At 40.4% G+C, this 18,425-nt stretch overlaps 1 protein-coding gene across 18 annotated transcripts in view; it reads right to left on the reverse strand.

Annotated features, from left to right (window-relative positions):
• Nucleotides 1–460: 460 nt before the first annotated feature.
• DTNA (dystrobrevin alpha) overlaps nt 461–18,425 on the reverse strand; it is a 218,686-nt gene continuing 200,721 nt past the window's right edge. For 14 of the 18 annotated variants that reach the window (XM_082752992.1, XM_082752984.1, XM_082752983.1 and 11 more), the window contains 5 exons: nt 16,513–16,672; nt 13,640–13,729; nt 12,775–12,943; nt 11,898–12,030; nt 461–3,986 (listed from right to left, as the gene is read on the reverse strand). In XM_082752992.1, the coding sequence (XP_082609118.1) occupies nt 3,831–3,986; nt 11,898–12,030; nt 12,775–12,943; nt 13,640–13,729; nt 16,513–16,672 (708 nt within the window). In that variant the 3' untranslated portion in view covers nt 461–3,830. Of the gene's footprint in view, nt 3,987–8,703; nt 8,751–9,343; nt 9,368–11,344; nt 11,739–11,897; nt 12,031–12,774; nt 12,944–13,639; nt 13,730–16,512; nt 16,673–18,425 lie in introns of those variants that run through there. The other 4 variants (XM_082752978.1, XM_082752979.1, XM_082752994.1 and 1 more) reach the window with 4 other exon arrangements.

The raw sequence follows: 18,425 nt of genomic DNA on the forward strand, positions 1-18,425 counted from the left end.
TGGTTAGCAACGTTGTCTGTACACAAGGATGTCTTGGCTGTGCTGAGCTGCCAGGGGCATGCTTTGTGCTGGCTGGCTGTAATGCATCCACTGGCAAGGGCTGCTGCCGTCGCAGGAGAGCAGCACACCTTCAATAAACCATCTCATGGGGAACCACCGGCACTGCAGGCACAAAAAGCACAGCTGGGATTGCCTCCCTGCTGCCTTTGCCATGCCTGGTGTACTTCACCACAACACAAACTTGTTGCTTTAGGTAAGAGCTCTTCATCTTGCTTTGCAACTCTCTGCTCTTTTAAGAAAGAAGAAACTGCCCGGGCTGCTGGAAAGCAGGGGCTGATCAGTGCTATGTTATGTTAGTGTATGCTGCACTGCAGGGAAACTTTTTGTTTTCCTAGAGAAACAAACTGTCCTTGGGCTCCATGGATTTACGAAACCAAAATAAGCCACAGACATGATGCTCCATAAATTACTTTTAAAAATCTTTTTAATGAAGAAATAATTCCATTCCAAAATATAGACACACAATTAAATAGTTTAATCACTTCAAAATATAACATGTCCCCAGTAGGTTCCAACACACACACACAAAACAATACTTAACAGCAATACAAAAAACCCATACAATAGCAGTTCTGTTACAATACCAATGAATATTGTGACATCTTTAGTGTCTCTGTATCTGTCTCAAGTGGTGTCAAGTACAGTAGTTTTAAAAATGTCTTATAGTTAGTAGCCTCAAGATGTAACTCTTCATACATTATTTTTTTTTTGGTTCAAAGGTAAAAATGCCCTTTGCCTTCAGGACACAGTGGAGTGCTCGTTGTTCACAGCTCCGTCTGCTGAATTGAACCAATGTGATTACAGCAACCTGAGGTTGCAATATTTACAAAGTCTATCTACAGTAATTGCCAAGAACCAATAAAGATGGGAGAAGATGACTGAAAGTAAAGGCAGACACACGTGATAAATTATGATGCAACAATTTGGCTCATGCATATAAGAAAATACATATTATATCACAACAAAGGCCACACACCTTTTTATGCAGTTTAGTTAACATTACTACTTACAGACAACCCATTCTCCACCTTTGCTTTGGACATTCGAGGACCATATACATCTTCACATCCCTGTCTCCTGAATCCAAACCACTGGTTTCCCTCCAGTGACAGTAAAACCACCCAGAGATTTGACTGCTGTGGTGGGCCATTGGTAGTTAAGAAAAGGCCCATGCCAAGGACCTCTTCTGTAACTCTGTTTGTTTTAATGACCGCAAACCACAATCAAAATAATATTCAACAAGCAGACAAAGACCAGCTGGGTGAAAATGTAGCCAGCTTGACAGTTGGAAAATGCTTAAAATAGATATTTGGAGAGCCGAATAAGAGGTGCTTCATCTCAGAGCTCCAGGGCATGAGGGACCTACAGCCCTGCTGGGGACCACCTTGCTGAGAGAAAGGCGCTTGATGCATCGACTTTCTTCATTACCCCTAGTCCGGAAGCCCTTGCAATGGATTTATTCTATTGCATCTATTTTAAGCGTAGTGATAATGGTCACACAGACATGAGGGTGATGGGAGGGAGCTATTACTCTGGGTACAGTTAAACATGACATGGGTTGAATTAGTCAGCCATTGCACATAGCTGCATTTTAGCTTGTTTTATCACTGTTCAGGAAATGCTTGACTGGAATCCTGAGCTGACAGCAACATCTCCAGCTTCATTGGATTAGCTTTAAATGTGGAGTGCTAGGCACTAGTGGAGGCTCACCCATTCCTGAGAGGAGGTTGGAGGAGGGGGCATCAGAGGATATGGTGCCTGCCTTGCCAGGTCGGCGCATATCCCAGGAGCAAAGACCAGTGACTGCAGAAATGAAAAGCTTACATGAAGATGTCTGGATGCCTTAGTATCCATTTGGATGTCTGAGACCAAGCCCAGATATGCAAGGAGATGTGGACAAGAGTTCTGCATAAGCAATAATACGATATGAAAGTGAAAAATGGCAGCAGCTCTTTCATACAGATACTCATCCCCTAACACATAGTGCCCAGGGAAACAGCCACGAGCCTAGAGAGTGTGTGCAAGCAACAAGTGAACTTACTGGGCTGAGCTACACAGCAATCTCACATAAATACAGCAGCACACATCCACATAATCATGAAAGAGAGGACAGACAAACCATGTTAACCTGCTTCGGATCAGTATCTGATCACTTGCTGTAGGCAAACTGTGCTGGTGTGAAATATCTGTATGAAACGTTACTGTTTTCAGGGCTGCTAGGCAATGTCACTTCAGGTCAGCCAGGTACTGGAAGCAGCGATGTTGCATTAGTGCAGTACAATGATGTTAGTCCAGAGGCTGTCCCAGGCTAACACGCTGAGCTTCTCTGCTGGGCTATATGGCCAGCACGTAGTGTTGCACTGATGTTCCTGCCCTGCTTCTGGTCTGGCTGGTCCTGGACTGGCTCCAAGTTCTCCGTGTGGGCTATTATTGGCTATGTATTATGCCATACATGCATAATTTTTATTTCCAAGCAATACACTGCATGGGGGATATTCCAGCTATTTTGTGTCTGTCCCTACTCAGAACTGCCTATAGGCTTGTAGTAACAGCTGAGCAAACACGTTTTAGCTAGCAGTTTCGCTTCCTAATCCCAAATGGCCAGATAGGTCCCCTTTCTCCTGAAATGCCTTTATTCTTGAGAGCTAGGAAAATGGACAAAACTCCAATCCTGTAACCGTATGCCCATCCTTTCAAAAAAATCCTCTGCTTTTCTTGTGCTTTTCACTGATAGCTAATTCTCCATCCAGCTCTGAAAGAGTCTCACTACACATTTCCAAGAGTGCATGCAGAACATCTGGTGGCTGGCTAAGGCAATACACATTCGGAAATAAAAAGAAAACAGTTGCAAGCGCACTTTAAGCCTGTACATTTAAAGCTGAAGGCCTCAAAAATAACGTCATGGAGTGGGTGAGTTGGAGGGGCAGAGAAATGGAAAGAGACGATTCGTTGAACACATGCTTACTAAAGCTAAAACATCAATGAAACGATACCATGGAAGATTATACATAACATCAGTCAGTTCAGGGATCTTATGGCACCTGTGGTTTATAAACAGCTTTAGCAACGAGTATTTCAAAACATAGTTCACAGTTTTAAGAAGATCTGTGCTGATTTAAAAACTAGATTCTATATCATTTGAATGTCACCTTTTGTATATGATAGCTATTTGGAAAAAAAATATTTACACTAACTTCTATGGCTGATTTGTTAGATTATTTTGAAAGAAACATTCCTAAGTTACACATTAGCCCTAGATTAGAGATTTTTTAGTTATTATTAATAATTATATTATTATTTTAGTACATTTTGTATAAGTCAATTTAAAGACTTGCAAACAAATTGCAAATGTAGTCTGGTACTTCAATTTTTGGGCTACTAGATATATACACTCAGGAGTATAATCATTCAGTGTTAAATGCATAATTGCAGCTTTTTATTTCTTCCGTGGAAAAAATGTACAGTGTATAGTAAACTGATCTACTAAAATCTCAAAGTATTCAGAAATCAAATTTCTATCTATAAACAGTATTGTCATTGTAAACTGAACAGGTTCAATATCATGTGCAAAGGGTTTATGTGAGTTATTAATACTGCCATCCTTTGTAACAGCAGTACGTACTTCAGTCTGTATTCTTCACTGGTAATGAGCCATGTTACAGAAGATGTAGCTAATATAAGTTAGCTTTAAACAAAAGTCTTTTTGTCAAAACACACATCTACAAACTACAACTCTTAGAACAAAAGTACTGTGCTACAGTCCTCAGAACTTAGTTATGTGAATTTTTTGTCAAGAGACGCTGCACCTCTTGGTTCCACTCTTCTGTGAAGTTTGCAGCTAAGCTTTCCTCATCGTCTGTCCGAAAGCAGCTCTCCTCATCATCTGTTCTTACATAGCTCTCGTTGTCTGTCTGACTGCAGCTTGCCTGTTGAGAAATGTTTTTGGGAAACTTTTATTTATAAAGTGCCAGTTGAAGATGCTGCATGTGTGTGCACATACCCACACAGGCACACCCACGAGCATAGCAAGAGCATGGTGCTTTACAGAGAGAAAAAAAGGAGGACCTGGCCAATTCCTGTGCCTATACCTGGAAAAAAAAATCCCCCCAAAAGTGAAAAACCCTTTCTACATAGATGAGCCATAGGTATCTGAGCTTACAGGGCACTTACTAAGGAGAAAACTTCTTACCATGGTGTTCTTACCAGACTGTTTTCTGCTCTTCATGTAAGACACTGGAATAACTGGCTCTGCATTAGCACAGATTTGCAGGTTTTTCCATTTTTCTTCCATTTTATGCTTACAGGTTGCTGTCTAAATAGATTATTGGTAGCCAAACCATGGATTATTGCCCTTGTGCACAGCCACCCAGTTAACAGTCACTCGCCATCTCCTGTTGTGAGTTGCCCCTCACGTGAAAATGTCTTACCCTTCATTTACAGGCTTGGATATGTTTTGTTATGTCTATGAAGAAATGCAGTTACTTAAAAGGATGACTCAGAATGCTCATAAACAGCCTAGTTTGCTGGTGTACTTTTGTACTTTTTTTTCTTTTTTTTTTTCTTTTTTTTTTTTTTTGTGTGTATGTGTGTGTGTGTGTAGCTTGAAGAATTAATATCTTAATATTGGAGACATCAAAGTTTTAGCTGGTAGTGGAAAATGCTTAATAGATGACCTCTGCTCTCTCAGAACTCTGTCAGGACCTGTGAACTTTTTTTTTTTTTGTGTATTTATCCTAAAGGCACTGTTTTTTCATACTGTTTACAGCCTTTCAAAGATGAGGAGCCCATCCTTTTTCTTTTCAACTACCTCAGACAGAGATCTGATAGTAACAGCATGAAAGACGAAACCCTATCAACATGAATTCTTTCCTACTCATTTCATTTCTCATCTACAAGATGAGAGAGGAAATGCAAATGGCTTTAGCAAAGAAGAATTAAATGAAATCTGATGAATCAAGAAAGGTCAGGTAGATTATCTTGCTTCTTCTCCTTCCTGACACCATTTGATTGTATTAATTATTCAAGCACAAATGCTTCCATCTGATTCCTTAATACCTAAGCATGTCAACTGGTATGATGATCTTAATTTAGTATCTCCTTGTGTCAGGCAGTTACAAAAGACCTAACATTAACATTTTGTTGATGAATGAAAAGGAAACCTGCATTACAGGTATAATGAGAGGTTTGCAAAAAATTCTCAAAGTGAATTTTAAGGAAGTATTTTTTAAAAAAATCAGGCATGCATTTATGCCACTTAAGTGTGCAACCTAATTTGGTAATTTTATAAAGGAACATTTTGTTCTTCACAGTTCAGCCAAAAAAAGAAAATTAAAGGCATGGCACAGGTCAGTTCTCAGCTGTGTGAGACTAATTTTTATTGAATCAGTTTAAGGGTAAATACAGGTACCTCTCATATTTCTTGATGGCATCATTATAAACCACAAGAGCAAAGCCAGAGTGGCTTGTGAAATGCCAGATGCATTAGGATGCATTGACAGTACTGATAAGTATTTGGTTTTGTTTCTAATTTTCTGGATAAATTACTTATCTTTGGTTGAGTGGGGAGATGGCTATTCTAAAATCTCTCAAGGCTTCTCTGTTTCATGTCCAGCATTGGGACAGAGGTTTCCATACAAGTAAGGAACACTAATGAACCTCAGGACTCTACATTCATTGAGGCATTTTAGAAATGCCAGAACTAATTCCAAGTTAAGCCTCATGGCTTGTCATATAACGAAACTGCTTCTCAGCCTTTGTTGTAACTTAATCCAAAAATTCTTTTCTGATACTTATCATTCAGTGATTTTCAAAAAGTACCCTTATCACTAGTGTGATTTAATTATTATTATCTTTTTTTTTTTTTTAAAGGAAGCTGCTTCTTCACAGTTAACTTGGTCACAGTTCTCTTACAGCTTTCTTACACCTACGTGCTAAGAAGAGAAAGGCTTAAGGAGAAAAATAAAGAGGAAAAACAAAAAATAGCTTACAAAGTAGCACACATTTTTAAAAATTGCTGTGCTGCCAGCCTTCTGCTATATTCAGTTGGAATGGTCCACATAATGCTGTTTTTTATGTTCAGAATGAAAAAAAAATGAATTAGATGAGACCAACTACAATGATGCTGTGGCAGCACTAAGAAAGCATTGCTTTAGAAAAATCTAGGGAATTGTAAAGCTTGTGGGCGCATGTCCACTGCTCAAGCTGACAACTCTTAATTGAAAGTGACAACTTCTTAACCGCTTTCAGAGGTGGAGGCTTTCTGTTCCCACTGGCCATCCTTGGCAAGAAATGCAAGTGCTATCAGGGGGATAAAGGCAAAATAACATTGAAGTTGTGTGTTCACGTGTTCAAATAATTTTGAGATCTGCCTAGTGCTTGCTGAAAACAACCTCAAATTCACTCTGTTACTTTATTAAGAATAAATCAAGTGGTATAGAGGTACGTTTAACATGTAAATTCAAAACATGATTAAATTATATTACATGTATTACTTGAACCACTTGGTCTCTTGGGAACTTGTTATACCAGATGTTATTTCAAATCAATTCTAGAGAATTGAACATAGCACTTTAAAACAAGCAAATTCAAATAGAATACAGAAAACCTTAATCAAATGACATCAACATTGGTTATCCATGACTGATAAATGAGGAAGTGAACAAAACTCTGTGGCTGGCCATCAGTACATATCAGTCATATGAAGCTATAATAAATTGATATGATTCAAAAACAGCCAGGAGATGAGATAGTAACTCAGTATCAGATCTCTGCTAATTTGAGCCAGGGTACATATTTTCAAGAAAGCTGAATGTACAGAAGTATGTATTTTCCTACATCTCTGTATTAGTATTGCTTTTTCACAAAAACTGAAACCTTAAAAAGGATTGCCTGGGCTTTCAATGAATAGGATTTTCTTTATTTATTGCATTTTATTGTATTTTGTTTTGTTTTGGTTTTTTTTTTTTTTTTTTGCTTAATACTGCAAATGATTTGCCTGAATGTTGCTGTCCTTTAAAATCAGTTACTCATAGTTGCAATTAAAACCAGCTAGACATAGTAGTACCACTATATACATCATTACATACATTATTATCTTCCTTTTCATGTGACCTGATCTGCAACTGTCAAGTGCAATAAAATTAAAGATGAAAATTTGCTTTTCTGGCTGTCTATGTTTAGGAAACTCTACACAGCTCTTGTTTTTAACAGGGCTACTGATAAAATGGCTGTAACCTGAGGGGCAACGTTAGGAGAATTTTTACGAGCAGCTATTTGGTGTTTATAGTACTCTGGGTATTGCTGTTTGCTTTTCACATCCATTTATTCTTCTTTAGCAGACACTGAGACAGATGCTTCAGAAATACCTAAACAGATTTTAACACTCAAGACGGGCAGCTCCTTTCCCAAGGCCCACACTTTAACACTCAAATCCTTGTATCATCAGAACTTGTAAAATTTTTCAATTAGGGTTGAATTTTGCTCTCAAAACTGCCATATAAATTAGGAGGGTTTCAGCCTTTCCCAAAATGCTGGCACCTCTAGCATGAAGCGCAGCATACAAAACCTAGCAGCATGAATCCCTGCTACAGTTAGCACAGCTTGACCCACTGGTTTTGCTTGTCTGAGCGTGACCCTGCTCCCAGCTCTGAGCGCCCATTGATAGCGGGCCTTCAGTTGCCTTTACTTCTGGCTTTGAGGAATAGACTCAGTTTGCAGACTGGAGTCAGACCCCTCCTTTGATTTCTCCCCCCTTCCTGGCCCTGTTAGCCCAGGGTTCAGTGTCACGGTAGGATGGATGGCATCCTCTCACTGCCGGCTCCACAGCAGGGCACTGTGCTCTCCTCACAAGTCAGAAATGCAAAGTCCACAGCAAGAAGGAAGCCTGTGGTTTCCCATTCCCTGGGCAAATGTTTGGAATAACAGGCTACTTTGTAAAAATAGCTTTTGCCTGCATTTCTGAATAAAAATACAACTGTTGAACTTGGCATTAAACTCAGTGCTGCAACTGTGCGGTTGGCACATGTAAAGAATGTGACCTGAACACGGATCAGCAGGGAATTTACAGACTTTCTTGCTTTATCTCTGAATTGCCAGACCCTAGGTGTTAAGCAATTGGGTACCTTTCACTTTGGATTGGGGCATTTTAAACTTCCGCAACACACTGGAGGACAGCTCTAAAATTAAGCAGCTGGCAGATTGCTTTCTTTTGAAGTTTTGGTCCCACCAGAAATGATTTATTTCAGTTATCCTAGGAAGACCCAACCATTCCATGGAACTGAACTCAGGTCTGCTGAAGTGTAATCCGTTTTCTTATCTACTGAATATGCTTCCTCTGTACTGGCTAATATACTTGTCATCATCCCCAGGGGCAGAAGTCCCACATTCTCACCCTCATGGGTAACAAATGAAGAAGATGAAAAGGGTGGTGGCTTAACAGGAATCCTAAGGGCCAGGACCACTTTTCAAATGGATTATTAGCAATTATTTAGGCATATGCATTCCTAGGCATACTGATACAAGTTAAAAGAAGAAAGAAACAGCATCATCACATACACTCAGAGAGTAGTACGTGGTGCATTACAACCGAAACACACATTTTGAGGATTCACCCTAAATACTCTTCTGAATTATAGTGATACTTACTTGAGAGGAGAGAGAGAAGGATATTGCACTCAACTTTGCAAACTGACCTGTAGATAAACAGAGGATAGAAAACAAGAACATGACAAATTAAGCCAGTGAGCAGCCAGTGTATTATTCTGAAGAAAGCCATGCACAAGCCTAGAAATAAAGACAGCAATTAAAAACCGAGAAAACAAACCCAGTGAAAAGTGTCTTACACAACACATCCAGCAAAAGGCTGTAACAAGAACACAACTGATAGGAGATGTGGGAGGAGAAGCACTGTTAGCATTTACACTTGTGTACCAAATGTGGTTGTTTATTTATTTATTTTTTTCTGGTACGAATACTTGTTATTTACAACATGCTTCATAAAAAGAGAGAGAAATAAGTCTCCTTTGAGGTTTCCTGCCCCAGATTCCCTTGTGCATCCTGAGTGTTTTGCTCATACTTTACTAATTTAGAGTTTTGCTTGAAAGTCTTGCTTGGAGACAAGGTGACACAAAATAACAAGAGTGGGTTTTGACCAACAGTCTTCCATGCTACACTACATCTACACATTTTTAAAAATGTGCTGCTTTTACACAAAGTGAGATATTAAATAACATAAAAACGGTTACCATATTGTTACTGAGGGTACCATTCTGTAACCCCAGTAGGAGTTCTTCCTCGCAGATTATTTCAGCTGCAAATAGCATTACGACAGCTATGGTCACCATTTTTTTATTTTTATTTTTGCTATCCATATGAATGCAGTGTACATATGAGTACAAAGAGAAAAACAGCCTGTAATAAATTCCAATGGTTGGATGCAAAGTGAGAATATTTCACCTGGCTACTGTTCAATAGGATACCCGAAATAGTAATTTCCCAGTTTTCTATCATTTTTGCAAGTGGAAAGCAAGCCATGACTTTATCTTTAGAAACTATCAGTGACATTAGTAGAAAAAGGCATGGAATAACAAAAATCACAAATTAACTGCAAAGTGGAGAGAACGAGCCAAAGCTGAAGCATGTGTGTCTCAAAACCAATATATGATACTATCCGATCAAATACTAATCATCCTAGTGGTGCCTTCTAGCTTAGTTCCTAACTCTGCTTGCTTTAAACCTGTTCCCTAATCAAAAGGGTATCGGCCAAACTAGGAAGGACTTCTCATACATGTTGCATTCTTTGGGTCTGAGGTTATCAACAAAAAGTAGCTTCTACTTTTAGGTCACTGCTATCAAATTATTGCCTGATAGGAGCTGACAATCTGATGGACAGTGAAGTACATCATGAAATCTCTTTTGGAAAAATTGTACTAAATGGAAATTGTACAGAACGAGGAGTTTCGACTGCCTCAGTGAACACATTTTTGTTCACCTGAGTGTAGTCTTGGCTGACCTAAATTTAACAGGAGTTTTATTCTGACACCAACAAGAGATATTTCCTCCCCTTCTCCTGTTGGAATACTGTTGAAAGACAGTGGAAAAGCTCTATTTTTGACCCAAACGAGAGTAACACCTAGTTCTGTTTAACAACATTTGCAGTTTCGACTACACAAGGAGTACCCTTATTTTGCAGTGCGCACGTGTACTCAGGTATGTGCACGTACAAAATCCTTTTGTGACTTGTGAAACTCATGTAACACTGTTACTGTATATTGCATTTCCATCCTGAAATCAAAGTACAATCAAATTGGCCTATCATTCCTTCCAGAAAAAATGAAATTTCTACCAGCAATAATAACATTTATTATTTGATGCACGATAGCTGTCACTGTTGAGGTACTCCTTAGCAAATGACAGTTATTTTCTATTACATCAGCAGTGGCAGCTTATCTTATTCATAGTTTAAAGGTTGTCATTTTTGTCATTTCCTAGCTTGGATTAAAAAAAAAAAAAAGTGACAAAAAAAACATATCACCCACTGTTGCTTTAGTATATATTACACAACAGTGCTGCTGCTGCTGTCATCGTGTCCAGTTCATACAACGAAATGAGTTCTGGCAGGCTACCCATGAGCCTGTAGCAGACTTAGGTAAACAGAACCAAAGAAAAGATTCTTGAAAACTACCTGCAATTTTGATGAGTTTCAATGAACTTTTCCAAGACTAATCCGTCCTAGCAGCTTTACAGAAGATAGTCACAAGAGCTGCCATTTTTTATTAGATCAAGTGCCTGTCAGTCCCAGAATCTTGTCTCCAAAGTGATCAGCAATGGATACTACAGAAAAACTACCATCAACATTCCTGCTCACAAGGTGCTTTCAATCTGATTTCTGATCTCTCAGTGTCTGCTGAATCCTTTTTTTAGCTTATTTATACCTTTGGTCTCTGTTACACTTGGTGTTGGTGAGATTCAAATTTTAATTGATCACCACATGGGAAAATACTTATTTTTGCTTGCTTTAAGCCTGTTCCCTAGTAACTGAATTGGGTATGCCCTACTACTGACACTGCTACCAACATTATAGGAAGATATGAATTTTATATTAGGATGTTCCCAGTCAGAATAACTTAAAAACTGGTGATAGTTCATTACACCAGGCAGAAGCAGAGACTGCTGTGCAGACAGGACAGGATATCTACAGAATTCCAACCCCCTCTGGCAAATTAGCTTTTCTTGGACTCTCAAACAAATGCCCTTTGAAAACTTCCTCAGGGGGTGCTTAATGACAAATCCCCAGGCTCCACTATACTAGATGCTTGTTGAATACTCACTCCTCTAGGATATAATTCTTTCCAGACCCTCTCCTCCCCTTACAGATTCTGACAATGACACTGACACACAGACTCTATTTGAGCTTCAGTTCAGTGATGAACCATTATGAATGTTTTCCATTACTGGAGGAAAACAAAATCTAAATATAGCAAGCTCTCAGCTTAACATCATGAACAAGCCTACGTGGTATGGAGCGCTGAGGTCTAAGTGACTTGGTGGGAGCTGGCAGAGAACAAGCTCAGGGGCAATTCTGGCCCACCTGATGGCCCTGGTAATGTTAAGGACTACTGTCATGTGCCTCAGGCAGTGTGGTCTTCCTGGACATGCACAAAAGCCAGATGCATGCATGGCTGTGGAAGAAAACAGAAACAGTTTTTGGAATGTGTCTGCTTTAGTAATCAAGAAGAGATCACACCCCAGAGCCCAGGAGGGATAAGAAGGGCTCTGGACAGCTCCAGCACCTAACTGTTTCACATTTATGGATATGTATGGGCAGCTTCTTTTCCCACCTGGTATGCCTCATCCTGCAGCTTCTGCTTCAGGTACTCCTCCATCTTCAGTTCATTCTCCAGCTGGCGGACAGAATCATTCTCATAATTTTCATCATCTGCTCTGACAAAGGGGTCTCCATCTTCTGTAACCCTAAAGACAATTATTCATAAATAGCCTCCTGAGATGAATGACATTCAGAATGAATAAAAATTCCTCTTATTGCAAGGTCTGAGGAGAGCAAGATACTTTTACTCCAGCCACATGCACCACCAGTTAATAATTTCCTGGCAGTGGAAAACACTTCTGCTGTTTCCCTTCTCCAGTGGTCTAGTATTGATGAAGTAGACCAAAGGGCATGTCCTGCTGAAGGCATTTTTGGTGTACATTATGGAAATGAGTAACAAAAGTCCTCAATAACTGCTTTGAGAGTAAAACAAAGAGTAAGAGGTTGAACCGAAAATAACTGGAAAGATGTTTATTGTCTTAGATAAGATTCAGATTCTAAAAGTACACTGGTTTGTTGATCAGTTGAGTTGGTCAACAAAAAGCATTCCGTCTTTGCCAAAAACAACTGCACTTTTTTCAGTGTGTTCCAATAGGCCCCTCATTTTGGATAAGCAGGGATTGGGACTGCAGAATACATTAAGGAGCACAGCTGTCCCATAAAGTCTGCACACCAGGTTGGGTGTGAGACAGCTGAGTCCTGAAGGCATCCTAAGTTCTGTCCTTCGGAGTTTACAGCGCTCACCGCTATCTCGTGTTCATAAAGCTCTCTTCACTTGAATTTAGACTTTTAGTGTGGTACTCAAATAGGAGAGAAAATATTGCAGGCTGCGTGTTGCCCTCAGCAGAAATACGAGCGAGATTAGGAAGGCGAGCCGAGCAGTTACCCACATGTCACTGCGCATGGATCCCGTGGCAGCAGCACTGTGGATGTAGCCTGGCTTGCGGGCGTGGATCTGCGCGAGGAAAGCCTTCTCGGACGTTGGGGACGGAACGAGGTCATCAAAATGGGTCCGTCCAAATTCGGAATCCACGTTGCTTTCTGTCTCGCTGCCCACCTCTGTGAAGCAAAAGGTGACAGGCGTTTGCATTTAACTTCCACAAGAATAAATATACTCGTCTGTTTCTTTAAGCCTTTCTCTGTCTTCCCTGCTTATGATGATCACCTCCTCACAGCGAGTGCAGTACAATATAGTAAAATGTATTTCTACATAGACCTGTAGACCTAATGGTCTCCTTCTCGGGGAGGGACAGAATACTGAAGCTGTTGCTTATTTGGCTTATTAGGTAGGATATTTTTATGAGTACACTACACATTGCATTTTACAACAGATCCTATATATTCCATGTTGAATAAAATTTGTGAAGACAGAAATCTCTCCTCCCTGCCATTTCAACCATCTCTTTAAATGGAAGCTTCTTTTTATGGAACAGGGTGCGATTAGGGTGCTTTGACAGCAACCAACCAAGCTCTCTCTCAGGTACCACCATTCCCTGGAAAGGCCATTTCCATATAAAAACAGGAACAAACTTCTCAAGGAGTTTTCATTGTATACAACTGCATGCTTACATCCATGGCTTTCAAATCTCCTCTATTCTGAAGCCATTATTTGGGAATTTTGTTTCTACAAGCATAAAAAAGCTTTGAAACTACATTACACTGCTTTCCTTGTTGGTCTATATACTCCTAACTCCCATTTTTCTAAACATCTATGAAATGTCCGTGTGTTGACCATCCACCTTCAGCCTCACTCACCAGAATTTAGTTCTTTTACCAAAGAAGACATGGTGTTGGTGATTGAATCTGCTGCCACCAGCAAATCATTTCTCAAGTTCCGTCTTGCACCTGAAGCAAGAGACAGACAAAACAGTGTCAGCACTCTTCACAAGACATATGTTTTCCTGTTCAAAGCAGTTTTAACCCTGCTGAAAGCTGCCATTGTGATGATTCAGGGTATCAAAGTCCTTACGAGGGACACGTGCGGAAGAGTTCTCTGCAGAATGTCCTCATTTACTTATGCTCTATGCAAGAGCAGAAGCCTGCCCTCATGCTTCATTTAATCACAATGCCAGATATGTGCAGATTATTCATTGCCATCAAGCTTGCATTTGTGTAGTGACACCAGCAGACCAGGCCTGGAAGATTAAATCCAGCATGAACTCATTTAAAATGTCTGTGGGGGAGGAGGGAAGAAATGAAGTGTTTTCTCTAAATTCTCACTGTTCTGTTTAATGACACCATTATTGCTACATATTTGCCAGCTAATTATGGCAAATGTTGGAGAAACATACTTGACCTCATCAAGACTGATAAGGATTTTCTTCTCTACTCCCTCTCAGCCTCTCCTATAGCTGAAGGATTTTCTTGTATATTTCATAATTTACCTTTTTTTCTTTTTTTTAATAAAGGGAGCACTATTGCCTTTCTTAACAGCCCCAGGCTAGGCTCCTGTTAAACTCTTTCTAATAATGGATCCAGAAGTGCCTCCCTGCTGAACCTGGCAATATTCCCTTAACCATCAATCATGAAAGATTCTTGTGAGCTGCATGAAATACTCCTTCCCTAGGAGGCTGTGGGTAATGCATGCTTCACTCCCTCAGATCCCAAACATAGCTCCTATTGTGGCTGAATAATCAATATATCCCACAGAATCTCTAATCTTTCAGACTGGATTATTCACAAGAACTGGCAGGATTCAAATGCTGTAGATCCTTTAACACAGGCTGAATGCAAAACAATGCATTAAAAAAATTTCCCAAACACTACAGTGTGTTTTTAAATTTTTAATATACCACTTTTAGCAAACGATTCCTGGAATGCAAATCAAAGTAGTTAATCTCTTTCTTACACACACACAGACACTCAGACAGCCACTCCCTCTATAAAGTCTTCTCAGATTTTTATCTCTGAACTATTGCAAACTCTATGGAGGAAAAAAAAAAACACACACAAACACAAGAGAAACAGTGCTTTAACCATGGCTTGTCTGCCTTATGTATACAGAGACAGGTCTCTGCTGGTGCAGTGCAGAACGGAGCATCATACGTCAAGATGTGACAGAATGTCTGGTTTCAAGTTCTTTGGTTCTGACCTCCCCATATCTAGGGAATATGGTAAATAATGACATAAAGCTAGATATTCATCAAATGCTGCAGTTTTGAAATGTGATCACTTACCTTTTTATATTGCTTTTTCTCTTGAACAAAACACATTTATATATTTAAAAGCATTTGCCTGAGGCAGCCTTAGTATTATTTATGGAAATTTTATTGTAGCCACTGTCTTATTTCTCTCAGTCTTAGCTCTGGAAGAAACTGTTCTACAGTATCACAGAGGTTAGTGGTCCACATTTTTTGCCTCTCATTTTTTTCACAGCAGAAAGAAGCAAATTATTTCTTGACTGTTTCTTTTCTCACAGAAAATAAGGTGTCCAGCAGCCTGGTATGTTGGGATTAGGAATTACACCCTAGTAAAACATGCTCAGTACATGAATGGACTAGCACTTTTGTAGAAAGTTCTTGATTGCATTATAGATTTGACCTTGTTGTAAGATGGAGACACACAGTGACCAGGGAAGGGTAGGGGCAGGCTGCATGAGAGGGCTGAACTGGGCTCTTAGGAACAAATACACATCCACTCTAGCAGGGGTACTTCAGAGCTCCACTTAAATTTGATTTTGTACTAGTGAAACAGGACAAAAAATATCCAAGTAAAAGATCTGCAGTGAGGTATGTATTTTAGAAGAAATCAGATTAGAAGAAGAAGGAATATTTCATTTGGGTCACATGGGCTATCTGTTTTCTTTAGCATTCAACATAATAACTTAACCTGTTGCCTTAGAAGTTCAAAACTGTTCAAAATCTATTGCTACTTGAAAAGACAGTGGAAAGAGAAATGAGAAACATGGTGCAGCCTACATCAGCTTTCTAAAAAAGCAAAGGGCTCACTGAGACTTGCAGAACTCAATTCTTGCCTAGTCTAGCCTAGTCTAGATGGTTCTTAGAGACCCAAAGGAAAACAACAAGGGACAACAGCCACAAGCTGCATCAAGAGACATCCAGATGTAAGGAGAAAAAAATCACATAACGGCCACGGTCAAACACTGGAGCAGAGTCTGTGGAAGATGCACACTGGGAGCCATCCACAACTCAGGTGGCTGAAGTCCTGAATGATCGAATCTCACTTTGAAGCTGGCTTTCTTGGGGCAGGAGGATATGGTGGCTTACAGAGCTCTTCCTACCTGAACTAATTCTGTGGTTTTATCATCTAGTCTTCATTAAAAAACAAATGCACTGACAATGCTTTCCTGAGGTCAATAACAACTCTTCTTATTCTGGTTAACAGGGTACTGATAATGGGCTGACCATCTTCGTTAAAATTCCCTCTAACTGCAAAATCCACTAGTTGGCATCACTGTCCAGGTTGTGCTTACCTGCCTTTCCTGAGAGCAATGTCTGGCAGCTGACAAAGCTGATGTACCATAGTGAGACACGGCTACTCTGGATTTTTTTCTTTTGTTTCATTGCATGCAACTCAGAAACTCAAGCTCATTTAGTCATTAACCACATGAAAAAACAATTCTTAAAATAGTTTCCGAGTACCTCACACAAGCTAATAATGAGACTTACTTTGTGCAAAGGCTTCCTGCACATCTCCTCCCACCCCGGTCAGAGAGTCCTGAGGTGTGTGGGTTGGGGTGGAGCAGGCGGAGGCAGACCTGATGGGCATCGGGATCGGTCGACTGATGGTGTGGCTGGGTGAGGAACGTGGGGACCCTGCCCCTTGGGTCTACAAAACAATCAAACAGTTAAACAGGTCTTTGCGAGAGCCCTCACCCTCAGCTTACAGGCATCATGCTGTTTGTAGATCAGTTGTGCAATGCTAATTTTGCTAAAAGGAATGTACTGAAGTCAGTTGTTTGTTAGCAGACAGCAATGCTCCAGTATAGAAAAATAGTAAGTAGGAAAGCACGAGTCAAAATCTGGCTTCCTCGAAGCATGGGAAAATGTCAGGCAGCTAAATTAGAAAAAAACAATCCAAGTTAATAAACACCAAAGTATAGGCTTGCTCTCTGCCCTCTTCCCTCTCTCACTCCCCAGTTCGCATGCATGTTTGGTAAAACACAACTCATTCGGACTGTGAGAAGGGGAAAGATGCTGGCACTAAAACATCTTCCAGCCTGGGCAAGGACCTGAAGCAGTGCCATTAAGCAAAACTCTGCCGTGCCAGTAGGTCACATCTGTGCCCTCCGCCTCCTCGCAGGGGTCGTGCATGGCACATGCAACCTCGCAGTCACATCAAGGCTGACACAGTAAGCAATACAGCTTTGTGCGTTTTATTAGGATCTAGAGGACCGTTTTAAGCCACTACTAAACCATACGCTATTAAATTGTTTGCACTACAGGACATACTCAGGCACTCCCAAACCACTGTGGGGACAGGGCAACTTTAAATCTTGCGATGGGTTCAGCTGCTGGAAACCGAAATATTTTAACACCAGTCATATAAAATGTCATGCTGTTAGCACCTCACGGTTAGTGTCATTTAGTTGAAATCCAAGCAGGCTTTACAAACTAATGGTAAGTTTTACAAATGCAGCTGGGTGAGCAATACCGAGAGATTCACTTGTGCACGTTTCCCTGACTGCTCCAAAGCCTCCAGGGATGCAGGTCCACGTAAGGAAAAACAAATGCCCAAGCCCACGCCAAGCTACAGACGACTTTTCGTGACTGAAAACCCATCCTCAGTGGAGGACAAAGATGGAGGTGGCTTGAGTGCTTTTAAGCAGCAGCTACAGCATGTGCGCCTGTTTGTTCACAGCGAAAAAGTAACATAAGGGCTGTGTTTCCCTCAGCCCATATCTATTTTGAGAATTTAGAAGGATTTCTTAACTCTTTGATGCCATTTCTCTTGAATTCTGCAGTGGCTGCCACTGCAGCCCAGATAGGGTTTGGCAAATGTATTCTAAAAAAGCCAACAGCAGCCCATAATGGAAGGACTGCAGCACTGCCCTTGAGATTTTTATAAATTCCTGCCCCTATCCATAAATAATGTATCAGAATACTAAGCTATTTGTTCATTTCTACCACCCCTTTCTAAGAGACATTATTACCAGAGAGACATCAAGGGCAAATTAGTTTTATGAGGGATAAGCACATTACTGGTGGGAGAATGGGGGATTTAATACTTAAAATTTCTCTAATGACCAGCTTTAGAACATTTAAATGATGGATAAAAGGGAAGTTGAATATATAAGGGCCAGATGCTCCCCTGTTTCTGGAATCGTCTGTACCCACAGCAGCAGAAATGCAGATCCCTGGTCCACCAGAGGCTGAGCACAAAGCAACCTCGAGATCCTCCAAGGTCCTTAGAGGTCGCACTCCCGGCACATCAGGCAGGGGATCTGGGAGCTACAACTTTTTCCTTTCCTTTCATGCCTCAATGCTTCTATGAAACAGATATGCTAAAGAATTTCTTGTTCCCAGCTCCCTCCTTCACTTGCCCTTTTTCCTCAGCTCCCCTTTGCCTTTGATCAGTTCTA

The sequence above is a fragment of the Aythya marila genome, assembly GCF_965140915.1.
Source record: "Aythya marila genome assembly, chromosome: 2".
Lineage (NCBI taxonomy): Eukaryota > Metazoa > Chordata > Aves > Anseriformes > Anatidae > Aythya > Aythya marila.